General features: G+C 42.9%; 2 protein-coding genes and 1 long non-coding RNA gene across 3 annotated transcripts in view; 2 read left to right on the top strand and 1 right to left on the bottom strand.

Moving 5' to 3' along the window:
* The window catches only part of itga8 (integrin, alpha 8), a 28,744-nt gene extending 14,775 nt beyond the window's left edge, over window positions 1–13,969 (top strand). Inside the window, exons 14-30 of the mRNA XM_037274221.1 lie at window positions 3,341–3,386; window positions 3,465–3,572; window positions 6,064–6,119; window positions 6,237–6,394; window positions 6,470–6,601; window positions 7,070–7,137; window positions 7,504–7,651; window positions 8,009–8,101; window positions 9,671–9,750; window positions 10,034–10,114; window positions 10,862–10,967; window positions 11,666–11,824; window positions 12,017–12,133; window positions 12,195–12,308; window positions 12,475–12,576; window positions 12,639–12,761; window positions 12,827–13,969. Of these exons, the coding sequence (XP_037130116.1) occupies window positions 3,341–3,386; window positions 3,465–3,572; window positions 6,064–6,119; window positions 6,237–6,394; window positions 6,470–6,601; window positions 7,070–7,137; window positions 7,504–7,651; window positions 8,009–8,101; window positions 9,671–9,750; window positions 10,034–10,114; window positions 10,862–10,967; window positions 11,666–11,824; window positions 12,017–12,133; window positions 12,195–12,308; window positions 12,475–12,576; window positions 12,639–12,761; window positions 12,827–12,916 (1,781 nt within the window). The 3' untranslated portion in view covers window positions 12,917–13,969. The remainder of the gene's footprint in view (window positions 1–3,340; window positions 3,387–3,464; window positions 3,573–6,063; window positions 6,120–6,236; window positions 6,395–6,469; window positions 6,602–7,069; window positions 7,138–7,503; window positions 7,652–8,008; window positions 8,102–9,670; window positions 9,751–10,033; window positions 10,115–10,861; window positions 10,968–11,665; window positions 11,825–12,016; window positions 12,134–12,194; window positions 12,309–12,474; window positions 12,577–12,638; window positions 12,762–12,826) is intronic.
* Window positions 13,970–15,577: 1,608 nt separating this feature from the next.
* LOC119136330 lies at window positions 15,578–16,730 on the top strand. Its single transcript, XR_005100702.1, has 2 exons — window positions 15,578–15,667; window positions 16,460–16,730. It is a non-coding gene; the product is annotated as an uncharacterized LOC119136330 (long non-coding RNA).
* Window positions 15,943–25,548, bottom strand: LOC119136092 (ataxin-1-like). The gene is made up of 3 exons (XM_037274275.1): window positions 25,298–25,548; window positions 19,986–22,004; window positions 15,943–19,877 (listed from the first exon to the last, which is right to left on the bottom strand). The coding sequence occupies exons 2-3, from the start codon at window positions 21,765–21,767 to the stop codon at window positions 19,206–19,208; spliced, it is 2,454 nt and encodes an 817-aa protein (XP_037130170.1). The 5' UTR covers window positions 21,768–22,004; window positions 25,298–25,548; the 3' UTR covers window positions 15,943–19,205.
* Between the last annotated feature and the right edge of the window lie 1,851 nt (window positions 25,549–27,399).

Raw genomic sequence — 27,399 nt, 5'->3', positions numbered from 1 at the left:
ATCTATCTATCTATCTATCTATCTATCTATCTATCTATCTATCTATCTATCTATCTATCGTTTTCTTTTTTTCTTTCCTTTTTTCTTTATTTTTTTTCTTTCTTAGATTTCTTTCTTATATTTCTTTCTTATTTTTCTCAGATTTCTTTATTTTTCTTTCTTTCTTATCTACCCACCCATCCATCCATCCATCCATCCATCCATCTATCCATCCATCTATCCATCTATCCATCTATCTATCTATCTATCTATCTATCTATCTATCTATCTATCTATCTATCTATCTATCTATCTATCTATCTATCTATCTATCTAATCCATCACACCTTCCGGCTCTCCCTCTTTCGCACTTCTCCGTTAATCCATCCCTCCATCCGCTCCACCTCTCTCGCTCCATCTGTCATTCATTCAATACCTCCTTCCATTGCTTGCTATTTATGTTATGTAACTTGCAGTCCATTCAACTGCTATCCATTCCATCTTTTCTATCCATCTATTCATCCTTCTCTCACACCCACTTATCCTCCCCCCTCCATAAAATGCATTTTCTCAATAAGGTTTATCCATTAAAGCAGAGCCGAATTAAATGACCATTTTTACATTAAGCTGCCATTTAATCCAATTGAGAAGTAAATTTCTTTAAGTGTAAAGCCGTTTGCGTACACGTTTATTTACGTCTGTGGGAATATACGCCTAGAGAAACAAAGCAGGGCTGTAAAAATCCATTTTATTAGCTAATTTTCTCCCCAATTTGGAACCACTCTCCTTTAAGAATAACACCACAATTAACTTTTCTTAACTTGTGGTGTAAGTTACATGTGGATTACTTCTTTTTCCCGATGAAGCTACGCCCCCTAAATACGGCTTTTGATTCGTTTCATTGGCGGTCTAGGGAGTGTGTTCCGGATCCTGGTCCAAGTAAGACCTTGTGTAACTGCTAATTAGAAATCTCGCAATTAGAAGCAATGTGCAGTAAATGCAAATACAAGGGTAGCAGGTTGATACTTTGGTATAGCAGGAAGTCGCTGGGTGGCAAAATAGTGGAGCCCGGCCCGTGTCGCCTGTCATTAGGAGTCGGTAGACGGAAGTGAGGCACGCACACATGGCGAGTCGTTTGCAGGCCAGTAAAGTCACACTGTTCAAAGGACACAAAAATGTTTGATCAGCCTTATGACGGAACCAGGAGGCCTGCGAGTCGCCATTAGCGTTTAGCCCAAGCTAGCTTCAATTGAGGTTGCATTTGTTTTTAGACTCAGGCGATAGTTCATCAAAAGTGTTGCAGGGTGAAGGTCAGACACTGAATCAAGCTCACATTCCCTGCAGATGCCACCTGAGGGGTCAAAGGTGAAAAACGGACAACATTTACCTGCCAGTCACACAGCCGGCCTGATTTACCGACAGTATTCATCAATGCGTGTGGTGCGGCGGGGTCGTTCCGTTTGTCATCAAGTGTGAATTTATTACAAAGTTCTCTCAACTTGCAAAAATAGGGGAAATCCTCCAGAAATAATATTAGTCAGCGATTCATTACGGTATAATGTTGCAAATCATATGGAAAGTCCATCTCCCAATGCACTTGCGCAAATAACGCGAAGAAAAGTTTCGAGCGCCGCACAGACACCCGAGAACGAACAAATCCTGAGCATCTTTTCCACCGAGTCCCATTGACTTTTGACCTCGCCTCATCACGGCCGGTCTCCCGCAGTTTCGCCGGCAGTCGGTGTATTCCCGCCAGTGACAGCTTGACAGTCTGTCTAAACTCTGCGCTGAAGGTCGTGTTTTCTTAACAATAGGTGGACGTCAACTGGGTTGCGAAGAAAGCGATCCGTTCAAATACTTTGCACCGGACATTTTTTTATATTAGGCGTGAGTGGTTTTAAAACAAGATACCCGCCAATTGCGAAATTTCCTCCAAAAACTTTGGAGCAAGGTGGTTTCCATCCATCTCACACCATGTGGTGAAAACACACCTTGCTCCTGATGGCTTTGACAGATTGCAGCCTATTAAAGGCCAAGTACACCAGCCCCTCCCCCTCCCTTTTTATCGTGCTCTGCTCGAAAAGCCACATCGCGAGGTTCTTTCTTGTCAGAGACGTACATAGCGCCACCCGCCCGCCACCCTGGGGGGGACGGAGCCCAAATGTTTAACGTAGTGGTTTTAGGGAAAGGCAGAAACAGATGTGACTCTTTGCAAGTCGGTTGGTCCCCTTTTTTAATATGGAAGAAGGGACACACACAAAGAATGGCAACATGGGTACCGTTAAACTATACGGCCAAGTTTTCTTTATGTCCTTTGGGTTTGGTTGAAAAGTCAAATTGTTATAAACAGCAGATTTTATGACGCCACGGCACTTTTTACATTTGTTAGCATGCACAGCGGCTTTGTGATTAGCTTAGATCCTTCGACTAGCTACAATTTTTAGATCATTTTGAACCGATGATAATCAAAATAAAAGTTTGATAATGTTTGGTTTTGAGGGCTTGAAAGCAAAAACGTTACAATAAAAAATTTTGTGAGATAATTTTTGCAACTTTCGGTCACAACAATTGCCAATTAATACAATATTTTTGCGTCTGTTAACTAGTCCCAAATTTTTTTTAAATGCACTTTATACCAAATATTTGAAATACAGACAAGACTCCACCATGCTTGTATATTTAATATCCAGACATATAAACATCATTTATCAACCAAATTGTAATTGCAAGTACCCATATCATCTGACAATCGGACCATCTAATGTGGTTCACCAAAAAAATGCATCAGCCAATTGTAAAAACACAAATGATTAATCGACCACGAAAATAGAAGTGTAATTAGTTGCCCTTCTCCTGATGGGCTTTTCTTCCTCAGGATCAGGTTAACTTAGTTTAGCCGTGTCTGCTTTTGGTAGCTTGTATCAATCTTGCTCATTTTTACAGTTGACAGATTGTTCTAATCAGTGTCTGTGCGCATATCTTTCCATCGGCATGTGTCCCGATAACCACAAGCAATAAATACCAGCAATTCCCCAAAAGTGTGAGAGCCAATTAAAAGTTAGGAGCTCATCCCAAATAGCTGCTGACAATGACCTCGTGTTGCCATGTCTTGCTCCTTAACAATGTAGACCCATGTAGCCAAAATATAAACAGACACTTGGAATTTTTTTAGGGGGTGTCTGAATTTAGTCTGGGTAGAAAGCCAGAGTGGAGTGAATGCCGCTCGCCCTCACACTGCGTCCTTGTGCGTTAAACACGAGGAGTGTGTGTTGATGAGGATTGTTTGAAAATTGAGGGCTGCAAATCAATCCCATCTGTGAGCCTCTTGGAAAGCCGTCTCCTCTCTTTCTCCCTTTCGCAGACTTGATCGTGGGGTCGTTTGGCGCTGGAGAGGTGTCTGTATACAGGTAATGCAAGTTTTTTTTTAAAATTCTTTTCAAGTCAAGGCTTACCCCTCAAATTGAATTGCATGTTTTTTTGTTTAGGGCTCAAGCGGTTGTGTCTGTGGATGCGGAGATGATCCTGACCCCGAGAATCCTGAATCCTGATGATCGACAGTGTCGTCTGCCGTTCACCGACGTCGTGGTGACCTGGTAAAATCTCCGTGGATACTTTCTGAAATATGGAGGGTGGCAGGTTGAAGTTATTTCTTAAAAAAAGATTTATTTTGTTGTCAAGACGTCTGACGTACATTATGTATGCAAAAAAACACAAAGTAAACTATGACATCATTGCGGTCGTCAGCCGTGTTTTTCGTTCAGCTGGAACCCTTTGAGGTCGGATGTCGTGAGCTCCAAGCGACTTTCCAGCGTTCTTAAATGCTGAATGATACTCCCGCACTGATAATAACATGACTGGAGATAAATTTTCCGTATTGTGGAAGTCACCGACAGAGTAGACATTTTGGTGATTTTGTGATATTTCTCGGTTTCTAACGGTATCAACATATGTTATGTTTTGAGTTTACATAACGCTGAACTATGAACTACCACTAAAAAGGCAATCTCATACTTTCCGGATTTCATTTAACTGTTTTGTATTGACGGCTTAACTCATTCACTGCCATTGACGGCTATAGACGTCAATTTGTAATTTTGCTGGCAGTGAATAAAAGTGTTTAGTCTGGATCTCATCCTAATATCATCACAGCCCTGTCAATCTGTAAAAGTACATTAAATCCCCTCCTGTGCTTGTAGAAAGGCAAATTTCAAAATATTTTTGTTTTGTTAGATCATCTGTGCCGGTGATTTAAAACTAAAAGGATAAAAGTCTTAAGCAAACATGAGATTAATGAGATCTGCTGCTGCTGTAATGAATCCCCAATCTGTGGCTGGAATTCTGAAATCTAACACATACACAATCACAGCACACCTCTCCTTTACACATCTGCCATCACACATAGAAATCACAAATTATATTTCATATAACCTTAAGGGATTCAATCCATTTGAAACCGTATAATCTTATTTTCATGATATTATTTTTTTTCCCCCCTGGGTCAATTTGAAAAAGTTGAGTCTAAAATTCTCCCGCTGCTTCACCTACGTCGGTTTGAACATATTCAAGATGGAAGTGGGAATGTTTAGACAAGAAAAGTGTGCTGGGCTCGCTGCCATCGCCGTGCCGCGAGATTTGAGCCTGATTGACAAAAAGCACTAAACTATGGCGCTGTGTCATAATAATACTCGGCTAATTCAAATAAACAGACGCAAAGTTGCTACGGAGGTATTGAACCAGATATGCTATGACACAAAATCAAACAGAATTAAGTGACGCCGTGGGTCAAGGGGTGAACGTTTTGTTGCGAAAGCAGGCCCGGTTTGTGTCGTGAGTTTTAACATTGGGCAGTTTTTCGTTAAGTAGGACATGTGATTTCTCCCAGCCAATCATATTCGAGCAACATGTCGTGAATTTGCTTTGCATTATTTATTGTTATGGGAACTTCAGCTCAAGTCATAAAGTTAAAGTTTACGTCACTGATACATCCAATTTAATATTTATGTTTATTCAAAACACATTGTAGCGCGAACAAGCTGCTGTTGACTCGCTCGGAGATACTTTTTTTTTTTCAAAGTTTGTGGTCTCACCACGAAAAATGCAGAAATTGACACCCCTACTTCTTTTTTGTCCCCAATGTCCAAACAATGCATTCCAGTTTATTTTTTTCTCAATCTTGCAACAAAAAATATCCCAATTAAGTGTCATTGTTTTATATCTATTTTTTATGCTTCCAAGCATAAATTCCCCGTTGTCTGTTACTCACTGTTCTTTTTAAACAGCTTGAAGCCAGGCAACGAATACTGCTCACAGTATCTTAAAAAAAAAAAAAAGGCTTATCTAATGAATGATGGATTGAGGATGAGGCTGTGGTGTAAAATGTCTTAAAAGTTCTCACCCATTAAATGTAACTTGGGGGGCCTACAGTAAGCATGTAATAATAACAACAATGTGTTTGCTGGTTAAAGCACACATGCATTTATTTTATTTTTTGGAATAATTCCATTGTCATGACTAAGAAAGGCTGTTTGCTGCATATGTAGACTATGCCACAAACACATTGCATAAAATCACCCAGATACATTAAATATAAAACACATGCAACATCTCACAAAACCACCTGGAGACTTCCAAATAACTCCAGAGGGGGTTGTTTGTGTTTTACTACAAACATTAAAGCATCAATTTATTATATTCGGGAAATGCAGCTCATAATTACTGAGTTTGGCACCAACTCCGATGAGGTCATTGAAGTCATTACCAGTTGTTGAAGTGAAACCAAACAAACTTGGCCTAATGTTTTGTAGTTTTCATTCACTTTACACATTTCCTTGATTTAAAGAGGCACATACTCTTAAATTGATCAATTAAAAAATAAGGAAATAAATAATAAATGAATAAAAATAAAAATAAGGAAATAAATATTAGAAATTAGTGCCTTTGCCCAAGCTCCCATGTCTGTTTATGTAAAGGAATGCTCCCTGAGGAATTCACCGCCCTAAGAAAGAAATTACCGGGATTACGTCTATTAGCCTGTGCACATTGAGCGTGATACGCAACATTAACTCTGCTTCTCTTATCTCGCAGCCTGAAGGTGGATGTGTGTGCAGAAGTGAGCGGAATAGGCATCCCCAGCTCTGTGGGTAAGCAAGAACATTTCTGTTTTCAATTTATTTGTCATTTTTAAAATTGCTCCCCGCCCTATGTATTTAAAAAAAAAAAAAAAAAAATCAATCATGCATGCATCTCTTTCCCGTCAGACTTGAGAGCAGAAGTGCATTTGGATTGGTTGAAAGGCGTCCGAGGAGGCGTGAAGCGAGTCCTCTTTTTGGATAACCAGCAACCTCAGCGGACCGGACTCCTCACGCTGGGCCACGACCATCCGCAGGCTTGCCTCAACTACACCATTTACCTGCGAGTGAGTAAACCCCACCATCGAATCCCACCTGTTCTGTTTCCCGTCAGTTTTGACCAAATGCTTGTTTCTTCACAGGAGGAAGACGAGTTCCGTGACAAATTGACCCCCATCTCATTAGCTCTGAACTACAGCTTAGCTCCTCCCTCTCAGGGCCAGACGCTCCCACCGGTCCTCAACTACTACACCAGCACTTTCCTGCAAGAGCATGTAGGCTAATAAGTTCATGTACAGTATTTTATAAAGGCGATCAACAGGGATAACAAACTTGTTGTTAAAATATGCCAAACTAGAAATTTAGGTCTGTGTGTTCTCTTCATGCTTGTGTGGGGTTTCTCCTGGTATCTGACTTCCTCCCACATTCCTTAAAAAAATAAAAAAAAAGTCTCAGGAAGGGCTTGCTCGTCCCCCCACAACAGCATTTTATTTTATTCACTTTATTTTTTAAATAAAAAAATGATTTGGTTTTTATTTAAATAAATAAAATAAATTAAAAACTTTTTTTTTTTTAATTCACATTAATTGAGAGCTCTTTTATTGGATCCTGTTAGAGATTTGCAAAGGTGTACCTAATATAATGTCTATTTGGTGTCTGTCCGCATGTACACCAACACTTCATGATGGGATGATGTCCAGTGTCCTTCCAATATTTCCTCATAACAATCCTCTTCTTCTCAGGCCTACATTCTCCTGGACTGCGGTGACGACAATATTTGCATCCCGGACCTTCAGCTCACTGCCAGCATGTAAGACCTCCAACAACAAAAAAAGAAATGGAACTCAGCCAAGACAAAAAAAATCTGTTACTCGTCAAACAAAGAGAAAGGTTTACATCAGAGTTGTGCATCAAGTCTACCATGTGGAGCATATGTGTGTGTGTGAACCAGCCTTCTCTCTGTAGTGCTTCCAGATGCACGCCGTCGCCATGGCAACATTATACAAACATCCTGTCACCCACTACTGACTGACACATACATGCACACAAGCAGAGGTCAAGGACATTTGATTCCACAAATGCATCACTCTAAAAACACTTAAAAATGGACTGATTTGCTACTTGGGTCAATTTTTAGGATGAAAATGAAAACTATGAAATCCCTCCCCCTCAACAGGGACCACTCTGAACTGGTGATCGGAGATGACAATTTGTTTATGTTGACCGTCACGGCGACGAACCGAGGAGAAGGAGCCTACGAGACGGAACTACATGTCCTGCTTCCATCGGAAGCCGACTATATTGGCGTGGAGAGAAAAGTTGAGGTGAAAGAAATCGCACACATGCTGCACACACACCAGTTCTGAAAATAGAAGCCTCACAATGAAGCAATTATCCAGTCATGCTTAAAACACGAAGTGCGACAAAGTGTGATATCACGTCCTGTTGTGTCGTGACTGTATTTGTTTGGGCGGGACTAGCTCATTAGCATTAGCGCCCCCCCGCACATCGACGGGGTCATCTGCCGTGTGTGTGTGTGTCTGCTCTAATGAGAATGTAATGGAGCTGCGTGATGGATGAGGTTGCTATTGTCAGAACATTCATCACTTCTGCTTTCGACCATTCTACTTTAAAATCACCCAACTTCCTCCTTGATGATTTTTTTTTTTTCCCACTTGCAGTCTCTGGCTCAGCTGGACTGCGAATACAACATGGTGAATGACTCCAGGCTCGTTGTGTGTGACCTGGGCAATCCCATGGTGGCCCAAACTGAGGTGAGCGGATACACACTCCAAATCCATCAAGCACTTTTTTTTTTTTTTTTGGTCACCCCATTCCTGCTTCTCCTCAACTTTAACACATTCTGATAGATTGTTTCCAATGCTTCGCGATCATCTCCTTGACTCTCATTTCGTTCGCCTTGACTCCACTCACCAATTAACACCCGGATGACTGACATGCAAAGATCCAAGGCTTTGTAAAAAAATAAAATAAATTGCGTCGTCATTTGCTATCTGGACCTCATGGGGCATTAGCATGTGTCAAGGTGTTGGATTTTAGTGAAGGTGTGACACCCGGCATTGTTGTAAATCAATTATGTGGTCACGTTACACTGCTCAGGGGAAGAAAGAGAGTGCAGAAGGTGTGTGTGTATATGTGGGGGGTGGGGGTCCTGGGGGTCCAGATGAGAGTTATTAACTCAGGAATTCACAGGCTTGTGGCGAACATACTCACATGCACATGCCGGGTATAATCGTGTCATCGATGGAATTGGGTCATTGGTACTGCTTCATGTCACAAACATCCCAGAGAAGGTCGATCGCCAAATCTGAATTAGTACGATGGAATGCAAATGTAACAAGCATAAAGTAGACCTTTCGATAAAATTAATTCGAAACACACCACGGCCATAACACCTGCACAATGTAATGCGAGCCATTACGAGAGCGACAGCCAAGTTAGACTCGATTTTTATCACATTGGCATTGACAGCCAAAAATCTTCTATCTTGGAATTCCAGTTTGAGGGATTTTGAATCATTTTCTTTTCTACATGTATAATATATTGAAATACGTGAGGGAATCCAGAACAGTAGTGGTTGTCTACTTCTCCATTTATAGTTCACCGCGAAGTATTTTCAGTCTTAACTTTCTTCTGTAAGTGATACGTTCATGGTCTCGTTCGTGGTTGGATTTTTATATATTTTATTTTTGCATGTTATTTTACTCAATCAGCATTTTAACAAGACTATGGGTAAAATAAAAACATGAACTAGTGAGAGCTTTGATGTAGATAAAAGCGCATCCTGAGCTATAAACAATCACATGTTGCCATCCTCATCATATATCAACAACATGTAGCTTAAAATTGAGCTTTTCTTTTTTCTAGCTCCAGATGCTTCGAGGAATAAAAAGATTTAATAGCCGCTTTCAGCTCGGACCCTCTGTGACGTCTTCCCCGTACCCGTTTGCCCTCTTTGGATCTTCATCGCCTCACTAATGCGTTCCATATAGACGGCCTCAAATCTCCCACGGGGCTGCTCTTCCTGCTCGCTGTCATATGTCAGACCTGATGTCCACGTGCATTTGTGTACGCTCACTTTTGTGTAGTTTTGCGATGAGCACACACTTGCATGTGTTCTGCGTTAGAGGACGTCGGGGGGGGGGCTCACGATCATCTCAGTGTGCGTCTTGTCAACACTACAAACTGGATCTTCTAGTCACATAATAGCAGAAGAATGATCTCGTTGATTGGGCCTTTCCTGCCTCATTAATGGACACCGGGGTATCATGTGACTTGTTGATGATTAAAAACTGATTTTGATTTTGATTCACTCTCCACAGATGTCTGTGGGCTTGCGGTTTTCAGTCCAAAGGCTTGAAAATGCTGGACCAAAAATTTGCTTTGAGCTACAGATCCACAGGTGAGACACACACCATGATACATACAAACATAGAATACTGAAGAAAAAAATATTTTGTGGAATAGAAAAAGCTGTGTGGCTTTTGTGTTGACAAATGAAATGATTTATCCCACACAGTCTGTTGAATTATGCATGGGACAAGCCATAGGCCACACGACGACAGAATAAAAAAGATCTAAGACATTCCTGTCACTTATATGAAGTCACAGTTTTACGGCATGTGTTTTATTTCTTTAACACCCACTGTGAATGCCCCCCCCCCCCCTCACTCGCCACCACGCAGCTCCAACAAAGACAACCCAGATAGCAACCAAGTCAGCCTGAATCTGGCCATCGTCGCCAAAGCTCAAATTGATTTACGAGGGTGAGTCCTTGCATTTTGTTGCTCCTCTCTGACATACAAACGATCTGCTTTTATGCTTATAGTGCTTGGAGCAATTTATGTCCTCTGTTTTTTTTGTTGTTTTTTTTGTTCCACCACAGTGCATGAAAAAAAAATGTAAAAAAAAATACATCTGCTGTAATCATGTGCACATGGGTTAATTGAGAGCCCTCGGCAGACGAACTGAGATGTGTACAAACATGAAAACTCAGAAAAAGACTTTTTTGTACGTTCAGCAGTTGAAATGGAAAAATATAATAACAATTTTCCAATATGAGCAATTGATATGTTCTATGCAGGATTAAAGAATCGTTATTGTCAAATTAATCCAAGCCGATCCAGATGAAGCATTTTGGCAGCATTTTAAACGGAACACAGAAAATCTTATTTAACAAATGCTCAGCTGTTTATACGTCGCTGTCGGGTTGTAATTTGCAATGCTTTCATGAGATCGGAATTGCGAAAACAAAAACTCAATCTTTTATGAAGAGCCAGAATTTATTCTGACTCAAAAAGTGCCAAATGTAAACATTCCAGGTGCTAGTTTGTCAGTGAGAAATGTTGCAACCCTGTCTGCAGTATTTAGTCTCTTCATTAGCACCAAAGCGTATTTAAATTTATTTCCAGCTTTGAGCCTCACTTTAAAGTTGCCCTATTTTCAGTCGTTATCTTAAACCAATATTATGATTAATTAACTCATCACGCTTCCTTTCTCCCTCATCTCCACAGGGTGTCTCATCCTTCTCAGGTGGTTTTGCCATTCCCACGCTGGGAACCCAAAGAGAAACCCGTCAAGGAAGACGACGTGGGTCCACAAGTGACCCACATCTACGAGGTAAACAAGTCAGTCATTAGGTGTAATTACTACTGTGGAGGCAGGTAAGATTCAGGATTAGAGTGATTTTTTTTTTCTTCAACATGGGATAATTAGCCAGAGCAAAACAAGGTCACAGACGACAGATAAAAGGAGGGAAGTTGGCAGACACTCTGGCGACACTTTACATTGAGTGCATGTTGTGTGCGTGTCCATGTGCTGTACATGTGATGTCTTCAGGTTTTAAAGGGGCCGATGCAGTTTCTGGCCTTTCCTGCAGCTGATAATGATTTTCATTGGCGGTACTTTTCCCCACTTGGCAGCTGCTTCTACTTAAGGCGGACATTTTTTTTTTTGCTCCTTGAGCCAGAATTCCTGCCCCGCAGCATCAGGATCATGTCCTGTTTAGATGACTTACCTCACTGTTAATGACCGTGTGTGTCTATGCGAGAATGTGTGAGTGAGTGGAAAGGTGGCTTTGTTGAATTGATGGTTCATTTAAGCTCTCGATTCATTCCCCATTGCCAAACGAGGGTTCGAGTTGTAGTTGTCTATGTCTCCATTCCCGAGTGAGTGAAGGCCTATTAGTGTACGGCCAAAAAAACACAGGTGGCCCGTGTCATCACGCCACAGTTATGATAACCCAATTATAGCCGATAGTCACTTGAGGCCCACAGCAATAAAACGACTAACTTCTCCACCACTTCTAACGTCTACAGCTCCATAACTCGGGTCCCAGTAGTATTCGGGAGGCCGAGGTTGAGGTCGGATGGCCTTCCCGCTTCCGTGACGAGAACCTGCTGTATGCAATGGAGATTAGAACTGATGGGCCAATAAGCTGTCGGACGAATAACAGCCTCAACCCACTTGGGCTACAGGTAAGATGAAAAAAAATCACAATATTGTTGTGTACTAACTTGTCCATCAATCTATTGCTACTTCATCAATTGGGTTGTTCTCAGGAAAAGTGGTCCGCCCCAAATTTCCAATCGGAAACTAGAATGAGATTTTTTTTTTTATGTTTTCCAAAAGCAACTCATTGAAGTATTTTCGACTTTTCTTTTTTTTAGATTTCATCCCTCCAAGATACTCCCGAACTTCTCGGCTTCTTGAGGAACACCAGCGATCCTCTTCGCCGCCACAAGCGAGCCGCTAGCCCCGCCTATAGTCACAGCGGTAAAACCTTGGTAAGAAACACACATCTCCTACACGGGAATCAAAAATACTCACGAGTGTGTCTTTTCACAGAACTGCACGAACATCTCCTGCTTGAGAATCACGTGCGTCGTGGGCCGCTTGGACCGTGGCCAGAGCGCTGTAGTTAAAGTCCGGTCAAGACTGTGGGCGCATACTTTCCTGCAGGTCAGTGTCTGGTTCCACATCTTTGCTTCATTAACCCTTTGTTTATCAGGCCCCTGCTAGGCTTGCTGCGTAACTAAACTTAAAAGGTTGAAGTCACAGCCCGTGACCTTTGAGTCAATGTCCTTTGGTACGCTTCATTATGATAACATTTCATTTTGTCCCGCAGCGCCGTAATGACCCCTACATTCTCAACTCGACTGTGACCTTCGTGGTCCTGGCCATGCCTTATCGGATCCAGCCCCCCAACTTGCCTCAGCGTACCATCTCGGTAAGATTTTGATTTGGCTCAATTCTGCCTCGGTGTGAATTTGAATGGTCATTTGTCTGTAGATGGGGACACCAGTATTATGGGGGACACCAGATGTGTCCTTTGCCGTGCCACTATGGGTCATCATCCTAGCGATACTGCTCGGGCTACTCGTGCTAGCCGTGCTAACGCTCGCCATGTGGAAGGTTCGTATTTACCACCGTTTCCAACATCGTCATCCCGCTAAAAGTGTCGCCGGTATTTCTCTCAGTGCGGTTTCTTCGACCGGGCGAGGCCGCCAGCCGGGGACAACGTCTCCGACCAAGAGCAGCTGACGTCGGATCGAACGGGAGATGCTTAGAATTATTAGGAACACATCCTAATAAGGGGGAATTGTGGTTTTAAGAGGAATGTGCACCTTCTGAATGAATCCAAACGGAGATCTGGAGTTGTTGGACCGGACGTTTTCTCGACTCCAGATCTTCTGCCTCTCCTGTCGATGAACTGACACGGCGGGAGGGCTAACTGCATCAGGCGGAGACTAAAGATCCTCAGCTTTGATCAAAGCACACTTCAGCGGAAGACATTTTTGGGATCATTTGTTCATGATGAGGTAGGACCACAGGAGAACAGTGTGAAGAAAGTTCTTCACAAATCCACATTATATGAACTAAGGCACATCTGTGTTTGTGTGAATGCTAGCCACGATATTAGGTAACCCCAAAAATGGTATTTTAACCACTTAGTGGTCATTTCCCATTGAGATAACAAAAAGACTATCATTATATCGTGCAGGTGTACCTAATGTTGTGACCGGTGGGTGTTTGTGTGGATATGTATTTGTGTGCAGGGACTGTACATTATATGTGTATGTGTTAATTAGGGGCTTCTCTTCATCCAATATTTTGTTGTGCGTCCGATGTGTCACACACATCGGGATGCATTAACATGAAGGCACAAAGCAAAACGTGTGTATTTATGAATGTACGTGCAATATTTGTACATTGCGTGATACTGAAGCTTGTTTACACTGGCATTATTTTATCAGAGCTTAATGTATATACTGAAGTGAGTCGTGGGTATGATAGATTTTAGTTTTGCTACACAACCCCAAAAAAAAGTTGTCTTGAATGGTTTGTGCCACACCAAATCACGTGAGGTGGGAATAAGTTATATAAGAAATGATTATCTGAGGTTTCAGTCTGGCTCACGAGCTCAAGGCTTTGCTTTTTTTTTGGTCGTTTTTGTTTTCCTTACAAAAACAGCATACAGGTTTATCGCATACCATTCATGTGGTGATCTCTTAAAAGTAAATGATAAATTCTCACATTGATCTGAGTTCCATTTAAAATGTTTTGTTGCTTTGTAAATGGGGAAAACACACAACAGAGAATAAATATGACGTCAAAGATTTTTATGAAATTATCACTATTTGTTTAGTTTGCCTGTCAAACAGGATGTTTCACAGCTACACTTCAGAGGAAGAACTCTCGCGCCCTCTAGCGGTAAGAAGAGATGAAGATCACCAGTTTGAGGATGAACGGTGCCCTCTAAAGGCAACACGGTGGTGGTTAAAATCAGAAGAAAAAAAATAATGGCAAATTATTACGGATTAAAAGGGTATTTCACACGTGTTATTTTGTGCCCATGATAGAAATAAGACCACAACCTTGAATAATATGTGTAACTTCCGAAGTCGGCATGCAGTTGTGTCTCTCGCCGCTGGGCGAAGCTGTTGCAGTTCTAACGATGGTTAAAGTTTTACATGGTGCGCAAATAATTTTTGTGTGAATTTATTTTTATTTCTTGTTATTTGTATATAGTTTGTAGCAGTGTCTTGTTAATATTAAGTTGCAATAGAAACCGAAAGTAAATCCAACTTCGAGGGCACTTCCTGTTTCTGGAAAAGAAGCGGGAAGACAATAGTTAATGGCCGACCTAGGATGCGTCATCGCGAAGTTAATACGTTAAAACAGTTTAAGTAAAGTACCCGGTTGTTCACTGGCAGTGGTATGTATGTTTTACTTTTATATTTGGATATGTATGTTTTGTAAATCTAAGTTTATATATGTGTTTGTCTCACCAGTTCTACGATGTGGATGTGATGGCAAAACAAATTAAGATCACAGTAAACATCGGTATCAAATCATTCTTGTCTCTTGGTGAATAATCTGGCACAACATGTTTCCATAAAAGACGAATTCATTATCCCATTAATATTTTGAATACATTTTAAAATTATGCTACTGGTCCATTGAAAAGCTTCTGTGTGTAGCTTCGTAAATGATTTTCAAATGTAATTTGAAACCTTACATTTGCTTACAGGATCAACAAAGGCAGAAAAGGAGTCCCACTGAATTACATTAGAGACTTTATTTCTTTGAATATATTTGATAAAATTTGAAACCAAACATTGTAAGTAAAGATTTAACAGTTTCTGACTAGCAAACCTCAACACCATCAAAACAGGGGAACATTATTGATATATAATAAAGTGTTGTAGGATATAGGGCATGGTGGCTGAGAGTTAGCCAATAAACAGACCCTTGTTACAAAATTGCTTTACAAAGTCAGCGTACAGATGTTTGGAAAAGAAAGTGCTCGTACTGAGGGTGTTGAACTGGTGCAAACTGAAGCAAAATGCTGAATGATTCTGCTAATCACGTGATCATGTAAATTGGGTATTTAAGTTTTTTTATTATCCTCTCCAACAACATTTCGGAAGACTTTTACTATTTACAATTTAAAAGTTGGCCCCATACGTATGTCAAAGTGCAATCCAGTACTCCATTATCTCGACATTATTCAGTACAATTATCTAATTTAGCTCACTAGGATATTGTAGTTGAATTGGCTATTATTATTATTATTGAATCATATTTTTATTTATTTTTTTATCGATCTATCCATCTTGCTATCTGTGTCTGTCTGTCGGTCTGTTTGTTTGTTTGTGTATGCCAGTCCAACAGGCAAGTGGTCGAGGACGCGTTTGCCAAACTACACGACCTTTTTACACACTAAAAAAAACTTCCAATTCGAAAAACGGCATGTGGTTTATTAAGGAGTTGGGCCACGTCTATTTCCCTAACAACTGCAAGGCCGCCATCTCCAGGTAAGATACTGCAATTTGTTAATTAAAAAAAAAAAAAACATCTTGTTTTACATGGTTGTTGAAACTAAAACTGTGTGCATGTATACTTCATTTTGACTTGAGAGATTCTTTCGAGGAGTTTAAGGTAGTTTCATTTTTATTTATGCGTTACTTTTGCCTATGCTAAGCTAACTCGCTGTTACCTACACTGTCAGTCGGTGTTGTGACTTGACCCCAAAAAGTACAAGTATATTCCCAAGTTTTAAGTGTCTGGTACAAAAGCAGGTACTTTTTTTTTTTTCAGAGTGAATGGCATTGTATTTATTATGCAACCTCTAAACTTTTTTCAACAACTGTTTCTTCTGTTGTCAACACCACATTTTATTAAATTATCCATGCTGTGATGCCATTTTAGATTAGTGTCAGCAGAAAGAAATTCCAACTGAAAATAGTTCAAACACATAAGCTGCTTCCAACAATAGGGTGTGGTTCCTCAACATGACATCCTTTTGGAATTTGTGCGGTTTTTAAAAGCATTTTTAGTAAACCAGACTGCAAGGTAGTGGGGGTCATACAATACACAACATAAATACAGTATACTATACGATATTGGCAAGCTTAGCCACCAAACATTTCTCTTAGAATGGAAAATTTGGAGTAGTTGCATTATGCATTGAAGTGAACAATGTGAGATTTTGGATGTACAACAGTCAGTGGGCAGTATTTAGCCTGAGCAGAACACAAGCAGAACAGTCATTTTTTGTGTTTTTGTAGTTGTTGGATTTTTTTCTGTTTTTTTTTTTCCTTTTTTAGAATTACAAGAAAACACCTACAGGAGTTAGAAAAGGACAATGGCTATCACGATGAATGGGATCATCACATATTGAATTTTACACTGTGCAAGGTCAAGTCCGAATTCAAAGATGATGTCACGTTCATGAATTGAAGCAACAACAGGACCACTTTGATGGCTGCATCAATGGAATGATTGAAGAAAGGGCGCCGTGGCACACACAGTACGTAGGCTACATAAGGATTAGAATATCTATACACACACCGTACACATTCTAAGATACAATATACTGTACAAATCAACGCTAGCTGGCTTTCAGTAACTTTCTTTCTCTAAATAGTAGCTCTATCCATCATCAAAAATAAAGGTGAGATAGTTTGTCCAATGGGTGTTTACATTCCCGGCCTCACTATTCTATCATTGTACACGTACATGATGATAAACAGTCAGTTGATTATCCTCACCGGTTGTTTGGGAACATGACCGCCATCGCTTTTGCCAACACCCACCGGATGCTTCATCAAAGTGCTGCTGCTCAGAACGTACACAAAAAACAAGTGATCCGTCTCAGACACACACACACACACACACACACACACACACATGCGTACAGACACACATACCCTTCCTGAGAATGAACTGTAGAATTTTGGCTCTATTCTTAAAAGGAAATGAAATAGCAAAAAGACGGACGCCGCAGTGGCGCTGATGTAGCAGGTGTGTAGTTGAAGACAAGAGCTTCATTGAGGAAAAAAGGTTTTTTATTCTACTGCCCATCCTGGTTTTTCAACCAGGACAACCTGATCAGGTTATGTCCCTAACAATATGATCACCTGACTCATCAATCTCCATCGGCTCTACTGAGCACTCTAGCTTTCAGCTAAGTAGCTTAACAGAGGATATTGTGCTTTAGCATCGCCACGATTATTACTCATACGGCTCTTTTCCGAGACAGACACAGTTCGCCGTCGGAATACGAACATTTTGTTAGTAGAGCAACTCAGAATTTGGCCTAGAATTTCAAAGATGAACTTATCCAAACATCTAACAATTCAGAACCTGAATAAAAAAAAATGGGATGAAATGAGAGGAGGTACTCTTTTGTTTTTAAGTACAATTTTAAATCGTGTGTTATTTGTTGTGCAGGACCCACTGTACCTGATAAGCCCACAGAGCATTATGCCTTATTTCCACTGCATAGTACTTACTTGACGCATGAGATGGAGATTCTGCTGGTCACTCATTTGCTGACTGAATTCATCATAGTTCTATCATTATAATTTATAAGAATACATGGATAGAACACACAAACGGATGCTAAAGTTAGCCTACCCTGTTAGACCTTAGCTACACCCTCGACAAAGAGTTTTTCCAGATAGCTACGTCACCATGACTATCTTGATATTGTCCATGTCTTCCCTTCCAAGAACCAAAAACCAACAGCGCTGAAGTCGGAAAAGTAAATCAGAGTAAATACTATGCAGTGGAACTGCGGAATTAGATGCCCAGGGTAGCCAGCCTGCAAAGGAAGTTGGAAGCTGATAGCGAGCAAGAGGATCACTTACTAGCTGTGGTGCCACAAACTGGATTTCCCTCAGGAAACCCAAACAGCTAAAAGGGAGAGTGAATTTGATCAGGCTTCTGCTTGCCTCCAAATGCAGGTTGAGGTTTCTTCTTGTCTGCTGGATGCGTAATAAGGCAATTGTTTGCTGCTGGCTTGCCAGCTTCTGGTCATATTGCAGTTTAGATCTATACAGTTTCAGAAATGCCAGTTCAATGCGAGTCCATTTATGACACTCAAGCAACACTCTACCCTAGGTTTACCCAACCGGGTTAACGGACACCAAGGTGAGCTCCCAAATTGTAAGTCGTGTCAATGGTTGAAGTATGTACCACCCTATTTACAAGCTATATTCTTTCCAGAGAGTCCATTGATGCCATGAATATATTGGTGGTAATTTGATTGGTTTTGTAGAAATGCCCCGGGAAAAAAAAACGATCTTGAGGCCGTCTGCTTTCTTTAGACTCCTACGGGAATGTGTGATAGTGTGACTGCTGTCACGCACATATTGCCAACCCGTCTGTATCAAATTGTCGAGCATTGTACTAATTGAAGGTGCAGCAAAACAACATATCCCTGACTTCATAAGTCAGTATTGAGGACATTCATACCTGACCCCTGTGCACTTTGAGTGCCTTACTGTTGACAAACACACAAAACATACACACACTGGGTGGCAGCACATACGCTCCGTTGGTATGAAAGACTGAAAAATAAACAGATGTGTGAGGTGGCAAAGGTCTCTGCAACGATTATTGCCAAATCAATACCATGAAATCGCACAATGGTTGATCTTTGACTCCTAAACGCGCTACCACTCATCACGTCACGCCATCTAAAGAAATAAGCCCGACGGCTCGCCTTTTACACATGAATCTATGTTCTGTGCTTGTTCACGTTTGAGTCCAGAATGCGATGGTCCTGTGGACGATGTGACAACGGAGATCCAGCTCATGATCGATGGCACACTTTAAGGTATCTTCCCCAACATTCACACTGCACTCATTTTTGCTTACAGCTTGATTGCACTGATTGCAGTGTGCGTGACCACACACTGTACTCAAAAGGTGTCTGAACCTATGGCAGAAATAAAAATAGTGATACTGTGTAAATAAACTCTGCTAAGTTATAGTAGTCTGAATAGAGTCAACACGGAGTAGATAAACACAGTACAAACAACATTTCTCATAAGCTCCCTCCATAGTCTATAGTTTGATCAAGCATCTTTCTCTGCCACTGCTCGAGTGGCCCTCTATGCTGATTTTCACCTCCTGCGAGATGATGGAGGGTTTGAGTAGAGTCAACGGAGGCTCCTCGTCTACCCTTTCAGTCTGTTCCCTCTCCGGAGCCGACCATCGTCTCTTGCGAACAGTGGTTCTGTCTGGATCTCTGGACTGTATTTTGCAGAGCGTGGGCCTATCTATTTTCTCTGATCCCTGTCTTTTACCAGCACTTGCAGAGATTGCCAACACAGATTCTCCTCCACAGATCCCCTCCGCTGATCCTGGATTTAGTTGCATTTCGGTTGGTAACTGCCGCCCTGACATAGATCCAGCTATCCTCCCGGCACCAGACGCCTTCATAACGATACCGCTGTTAATTCCGGTAATGTTTGGCCTCGGACTGTTGCTGACAGCTGCGTCTGAGTTGTTGCTAGGGTCAGACAGTCTTGTGGTTTTCAGCCTAGCCCCCAAAGACTGGCTGTCTGTTAGCGAACCATTCCTTAGACCCCGTAGAGTCAATGACACGCAAACATCACCTACGCACAGTTTAGCGCAGGACAGCTCAAAGAGCTGCGTGGTCCGGTCAGGACAGCATGAGGACCACCCTTGTCCGAATACAAAAAAAGGGTATTCCACCAGCACCTCCACACACACCTGCAGAAACACACAAGAGTGCACATTTAAGCATTGTGCAAAATGTTAATGTTGTGCAGAGATGATCTACGAGTAAGATACACCATGCAAGAAAAATGTTTCTCCCACCTGGGCCTTCAGCTCCCCCACAGAAAACTGTATGACCACAGCATTAGGACTCTGGCCACTATCGATTCGCTCAACGGTGCTGGAGTCAATCTTCAGCTCGTTGCTGATCTCGGCACTCTGGATGAAGTCCTCTGTTTTGAGGTCCTCCACACGCTTTAGCTCCCCATCAGCAAGTTGGATGATTGAGCCTCGCATAAAGAAAGGCGGGAGAGCCACAGGGGAGGAGGGAGAGGACATGGTGGGTGAAGCTTGGATGGAAGCAGGGACTGGAGCATTGACCGGATGAGTAACTGGAGGCGGGACTGGGGAAGGAGCCGCTACGACTGCAGGGACTGGGGCTGGGAGAGCAGGAGCCGGGCCGATCGAGGAAGGAACTTGATTTCCGTCGTTGCCTAAAGACTCACATTTGGACAGGGCGGTGGCAAGATAGGCATGAGGCATGGCGGTGGATATTTGAGGTGTCGTGGTCGCGGTCAGCGAACTGACAGCGCGGCTGGTCTCCATTTCTGTGCCGTTATTTGCACTGCTGACTGGAATAAGCAAGGACTGACCACTTGGAATGACCAGGTGCTGCGGCAGTGCCGCATGGTAGCTGACCGCATGCTGGTTGCCACTGGTGATATAGCCAATGATGGGGGCTTGTGTGGAAGAATAAAGACTGGCTGGCAGCTCCTCGGGGGCTAGAGTTGTCTGAATGACTGTATGGGGTGTGACAGACCTCATCACCTCTGATGACGAGAGGGAGGAGTAGGAGGAAGATCTCGATATAGGTTTCCCTAAACAGATGCCTCCCTTTTCAGTCTGAACTAAGGAAATCTTGTTCGAGCCATGCTCCTGATCATTGCTGTGGTTAGGCTGGGCCACAAGTACTAAGGAAGTCTGAAGGCCTGTTTGGTTCTGGCCATAGTCTGCGGGCACAAGGATGTGTCTTGCCTCATAGCTCTGAACCTGCTGATGATTTGCTGGTTGGGTGGGAGCTTTCATCTGTTTGATGACTTCTAATTCTCCGTTCAGCACACCCTTAGCGTGCACCTCCGGTTTCTTTCCACCACAACCGTCTGCATACTGAACAACCAGCTGGGAGGGTGCGAGAGTGAGCGTTTGAGGGAGGACAGCGTGATGAGGCTGGAGCTGGAGGTGAGCTCCAGGTGTCGAGACGGCGGCGCCACTGACGGTCAAAGGTGTTCTGCTATCGAGATGGATGTACTGGCTGGTGACTTGTGGAGAACTTGGAAGGGAGACGGGAGCAAGCTCTGTGGGAGAGAGGCCGATTTGGAACTGCTGTTCCCCTTTGGTGCCAGGCGAGATCAGGGCAGTAGTGTACCCATCCAGGTGAGGGCGCTGTCCCATCGGGCTGGTGTTGGCCGGAACGACATGAGAAGAGATGTAACCGGCATAGGGCCCGGAACTTATGAACTGAACGTTCGGTCCGAGCTGAGCAAACTGGATGGTTCCTGTGGGCTGAGGAATGGCTGTGGAATAAACCGCAGGTAGCGAGGCCAGCGGCACTGCTGAAAGAGTCGTCGCTGAAGTTGGAATCGTGGGAGGGGAAAAGGACGAAGTAGACGGGATGGGACATCTCGGGCTTTCCGAGTCTCTGGACCTGCATCGTTCACTGGCTACACTTGCCAGCCATGCTAGGTTCTCAGTGTGTGGAGCAGGATTTTGATGGACCACTGGAGGAGTTGATGTCGCCACTGCCACCGGCCTGTGCTCCAGCGCCAGGATTTCTCGCTTTTTAGGCGGCAGGCATCCATTACTTCGCTCCTGATTGGATTTCATTGTGCCAGATTGGTTTTAAGTGTCTCTTGTTAGCGCTTCTATTGTCTCTCGCTCACTCTCAGTGTTTATGTCCTCTCTTTGCCAGGGTGCAATGGCTCTGCTAGTGCTCACTAGCATACAGCTCCAGGTCTCAATCCACACAAGGGACAGCTCATAAAATGAGCTCCATAAACTTCATGTGGAATCATCTCTAATGGATCCACTTCTTCTTCCACAATGTTGGCCGGAATCTGATGACTGAGAAAGAAACACAATGGGTAAGTACATCCATCAATTTTACTCTGACTCGTTTTCATTCTTTACACTAGCCACGCAAGGCTAGCTTTACTAAATGTGCCAGATGTATAAAGTTATGAATGGATGTAATCCAGTCTTTGAAGCTGGGGGGGAAAGAAATGTGCAACTAAATCTTAGCAGAGGATTTGCAACAGCTTTAGAGTCTTTTGTCTATTGGCTTCATACCATCAGTATTGTATAGAAACATCCTGGTTATGCAACACTTGCTCCGTTGCTTTTCTATTGAAAACAGCCCTTTGAAGACATATGTGACAGTTATGACAATCATGCGTTTCTCAAGCGGTTCTTGCAGTGGAGTGTCACTACTTAAAAAGGCAGTCATAGTAGTGATCCACTTCAAAAAGTGTGCTTGCTTTCATGTCTGTTTCTGCCTGTTTTAGCCACTAGGTGGTATAAACACAACTCGAGTAGTAAAACTACATTGGTACAACAGACTGGTGGTTTTATTCCGGAGCATGTGATTCTTTGCGTATTTCCTTGACGGGACTGTCATTCACAAATTAATGTAGACTATAAATTGCCCCAATCTCACAGCATTTTCCATGAGGGAAAACAGTGCAATGATATTCTTATCTCATCTATGATGGGAGATGATTGGAGTTTCCCGGGCAACACGCTCATGTCGAATGCATGTGTATTGCTGTTAGCTCACATTACAGGAGAACAGTAAAGAGTGGTACATTGCTTTTTTTTTTAAACTCTCCAAGGCCTTGAGTTGCAGTCAGGGCTAATGTAAATATAAACAATTAATTCCAGGCAGACTTCATCGACCGGAACATTACACGGACTAGCTGACATTTAATCGAGGTACATTCTGTAAGATGTGACCATTTTTATTACCGTTGGGTTTTGTTGCAGAGTTGTAATCCTAAAAGTCAACTAAAATAATGTATGTATCTACGTCAACAAGCCCATTGTCAATATTTGACTGTAGGGATAAATCGACATATTTTATAGCTGCATATCTATGCACACGGTTAGCACGCACGAGTCGACCTTGTTAGATTTGTTTACTACGCAGTCTCAAACTCTGAAACAACCTCACCCTCACCACTACCGTCAAATACAATGTCAGGAAACACTGCTCGACCTCTGATTTGTTAGAATTTTGAAAAACATTTTAAATAATGGAAATCAAACACTCTCAAAATGACCAGAATGATCACTTAAATGTAAAACAGAAGTGAACCCTAAAAAAAGCCCCCCAAAAAAAGCCAAGTTGAAAACGCATCAAGAGACAGACACACGTGATGCATTAGCATGACGGGAGACAAAATTTTAGAAGCAGATTTTCATCCAAATTCCCATTGGATAACTTTCCACTTGTTCAATGTACTTTCCTAGATGTTCTGTTCTTTTATGCAGACTTATTTTTGGGTCAATGAGCAAGACACGGCTAAATTGCAAGACAAGCTCGAGGCAGCGCCGAGATTGAGACCATGACACACACATATACGTGCATAGCATTACTTTGGAATGAGCTTTTTTTTTTTTTTTTAATACTACATCGGAGGTTTGCCTCACTAAGCAAACACAAGTGGCCTATATAAAATATAGAGTCATCAGAAATGGACCTTGGTCAGTTTCTGTTTGGATTAGCCTATTTCAAGATAAAACAAGATTGCAGCTTTTCAAGGAAGCAGCAAAAAAAAAAAAATCCTAGCATTGTATGTGATCAAAAAGCCTCATACAGCCACAAGAGGTAACAAAGGAGGGGTGCAGACAACGAGTGAGGGGGAGGATAGCAAAAACGGCAATGTAGGATGTGGATGGCAGCAAGGCAGGGAGAGGATTGGGAATGAGGAACGGGGTGAGAAAGACAACGCGGCTCCTCCTGACCCACATTGAGCCGTGCCTGCAGCATCAGCCCCCGCCTTGCGATGTCACCACACACACTCACTCACTCACGCTAGACGGCGTGCAGCATCACTCTGTGGCAACAAGCCCACCTCAGCAACACCTGGAATGACATCATCATCATCTCAGCACAAAAGGCTAAAGACGACCCAAGTCGTTTTACCCCCAGTGCACATGGTCACGCATTAACATCATGGCTTGATCTTCCCGCCTATTATTAGATCAGTGACTAGCAAACGCAACCCCCTGTGCTACGGAGAACAAAGGCGCGCTTTCAAGACATGAACGTCACGGCGAGTCAAGACGCCGTGGACACTCTGGATCCAGCCCTGGACTGTCCCCTCTGCAAAGTATTACATCAGATAAGGAGGGGCGGAGGGGGACACATGTTCATATGATGAGTGAGAATCCCTGGGAAAAAAAATTTTTTTACACACACGCCACGCTATGTGCGTGAGGCTGTTGTGTCTCCAGGTGAAAGGCAAGTACATGTCTAATCTTACGCAGCAGTAGCCCCCCCCAACCCTTTCCTGCGCTCGCATTGATCCTCAACTTCATAGCAATAACATCTCTCTGCAGCAGGAAGACGCAAGGAAGGAGTGATTACGTACCTAGAGCGTCCCGGCTACAATTAGAAAGCCTCCCACCCCAAAAAAAAAAAAAAAAAAAAAAAACGGCACAAATAAAATGACCCTGGACTGACATTCATGGCAGTAATGCTTTTCTTCATATCTCACCTGCAAGAACCAGACATGGATTCACAGCCCTGTGCAGCAGTGGCTATATTTAGAAAACAAAAACATCATCATCACCATCATCAATTTGAGCTTATGCATGAAACAGCGGGGGGGGGGGAATTACCGAGAAGGGCACGCATGTGGGATTCTCTGCGCAAAAATAGATCTCCGTCTTCATCGCAGCAAGGCAGATTGATACACTACAGTCTGGGGGGTTTTATTCAAAAGAGACATTTTATTGTCTCCCCCCCTTTTTCTCAGTGTAAAACAAACGCGTGTGTGTCCCTTTAAGAGGCGGGCCGAGCCGTGTGCTTGACTACAGCCAAAGAACAGGCACTGGGGCTGAGGGCTCAGGCTGTTTGTCTCCACAATGACTCCAGAGTTCTGCATCAGTGCCGGACATACACAGATCACACACTGGGGGCATGCTGACAATGCAAGCCGCCTCCCCTCTCAGAGCAGTCACCTCAACATCTGAACGGATTCAACATCTCCAGCCTTTCTTTCGTAGCATGACAGTGTATAGTAGCAGGACAGCAAATACTACGATGCCACAAATCAAAACGCTTAGAGACAAGCCTCCTCCTCCCACCGTAACCCCCCCCCCCCCTCCTCACCCTTCTACTAAGAATAGCTCACCGGTTCTTCCACAGCCACCGCTTGCAGAACATGTGCACCGATTCCTCCTCTGAAATCCCGGAGAGGTCCTTTGTGCAGTAGCGAAGACCCTGTTGCCCCTCCGTCGCCCCTGCAATCGGCCTGATGGCAGAGGAGGTCTCCCCCCTCCGCCGGCCCCCCCTTTCCTGTGCAAAAAGCCCACGCCAGGTCTTGCGTGCGAGGCTTCTCCAACGTGTGTTATGCAAGGCCACCAGACCGCCAGCTCACTCTCTCTGCCTGGCTGCCTCTCTCCCTCTCCCTCCTCTTTCTCCCTGCCTCTCTCTCCCTCAGTACTCCAACTGACATGGCTCCTCCCCCTCCGCCAGCCCCATCAGCCATCAGGTATTCATTCAAAAAAAAAAAAAAACACACACACACACTACTTGGCTCCGAGCCCAGACTACGCTCACACAGGGAGGGAGGGTGGCAGCGAGCAACAGACGGAGAGGGACGACGGAGGGAGGCGAACTTGGAGCGGGTTTGCATAGACAGACATGGATGTGCATGAAGATAAAGAACTATTCACATGGGCATTTTCAGGCAAAGAGACTGGCGCAGATGCACGCTCGCAAAAACTGTCGGCGGATTAAATCGTGGAGTGTGATAGCAAAGCCCCTGTAATGCTCTGCCCTTGTTCATTTTCATATGCATTTTCTCCCCCCCTGGAGGCAAATCTCCATCTAATCTGCACTGCGATGATTGAGCTGCTCTTCAGATGGAAAATGACTCAGAGTAACCAGCAACCAGTCCTGCGTTGTCTTTTGCCCCCGGAGATATTTTACCACCCACACCCAGCCACTTGACTTGGCCCTCTTCGGACCTCTTTCCCCTGCTAGGCACCGGGTAGAGAGAGAGAGAGAGAGCCAGGCTGCAGACAGGGACTCTAGTGCCAAGACAGACTGCTATCTGCTCCTCTGCAGGCGCCACATGCAGGGTGGCCCCTTCCAATTGACAACACGCTGGAGGGTGCAAGGGGGACAATCCAACAAAATCGTACACTTAGAAGAGAGGACTAATAAATACCCTGAGAGGTCCTTTGGCGGAATGCAAATAGTTCCAATGGTGTCTTTGAATAATGAGCTGGACAGAAGGTGGTAAAGATACATTGCATAATAGTTTGGGATAGTTTGTTTTATTTATTTTTATTTATTTTTATTTTTTCTATTCAGTCAGTTTTAATTAGTTTTTAGAGCAGATTTGTTATTTTTTATTTATTTAATTTTTAATTAATTTTATTTATTTTCTATTTTTTAAATGCTTTGGTTTAGATTCCTTTTTATTGGTTTTAGTATTAGCTTTAGTTTTTTTTAAAATCCATGGAATATTTTACAAATGCAACATAAAAAGTAATACCAAAATAAAATATTGACATTTTTATTTTCAATTGCAATTTCAAATGAATCCAAAAGCTCATCCATGATTTTAACTAGCGAAGACTAAAATTAAGGACCTTTTCTCTCGTAACTTGTAGTTACTTTTCTAAATGCAAAATGCGGTTTTTAGATAGCTTAGCATCTCAACACATGCGCAGAGGTTTGGCGTATTCCTCATTAAACAGTCGAACCAGTCAAGCGAGCTAAAACAAGCTTTCAAGTGGGAATTCTAGCAATGAATGCCACGATGCATAAAAGTTGTGCTGCACCGAACGAAGATACAAGTGCCGAACCTTTTCGGAATTTCTTCAACACAACTCCGTGGCCTACTTCCACCATTGCTATGCAACTGCAGTCTATGCTACGATAACCGCAAACTTGAGCTGTTCCTTAAAATAAGCACAACACCTCTTTAAGAAGTCACTTTCCTGCTGAATGTTTACAATCGTCCATTATTCAACACCCACATACATTATCTCTCTACCCGACACTTTAACAGAACAAATAATACCCAAACCAAAAGTTACCTTGAAAAAGGTGTAGGCGTCCACAATGAATGGAAGCCAAGTATCTTCTCTCGCCTCTGGCTTCTATGTTCCTTCACAGCAGCGATGCTGTGAGATCCTCCTATAAGTGTGGCAGACATGTCCAGACATGTTTTTCTCATCCACACATGAGCACCATGCAAACAGACATGAGCAGCAACTAGAT

The sequence above is a fragment of the Syngnathus acus genome, chromosome 16 (assembly GCF_901709675.1).
Source record: "Syngnathus acus chromosome 16, fSynAcu1.2, whole genome shotgun sequence".
NCBI lineage: Eukaryota > Metazoa > Chordata > Actinopteri > Syngnathiformes > Syngnathidae > Syngnathus > Syngnathus acus.
The sequence above is the reverse complement of the archived record's forward strand: the minus strand, read 5'-3'. Positions and strand labels throughout refer to the sequence as shown.

Excerpts from the sequence above, each read along its gene's own strand:
- LOC119136092 (XM_037274275.1), bottom strand. The coding sequence starts at position 21,767 with ATGAAATCCAATCAGGAGCGAAGTAATGGATGCCTGCCGCCTAAAAAG. Across the intron at positions 19,878-19,985 it reads TGGGGGAGCTGAAGGCCCAG|GTGTGTGTGGAGGTGCTGGT; the intron begins GTGGGAGAAACA and ends GTGTTTCTGCAG.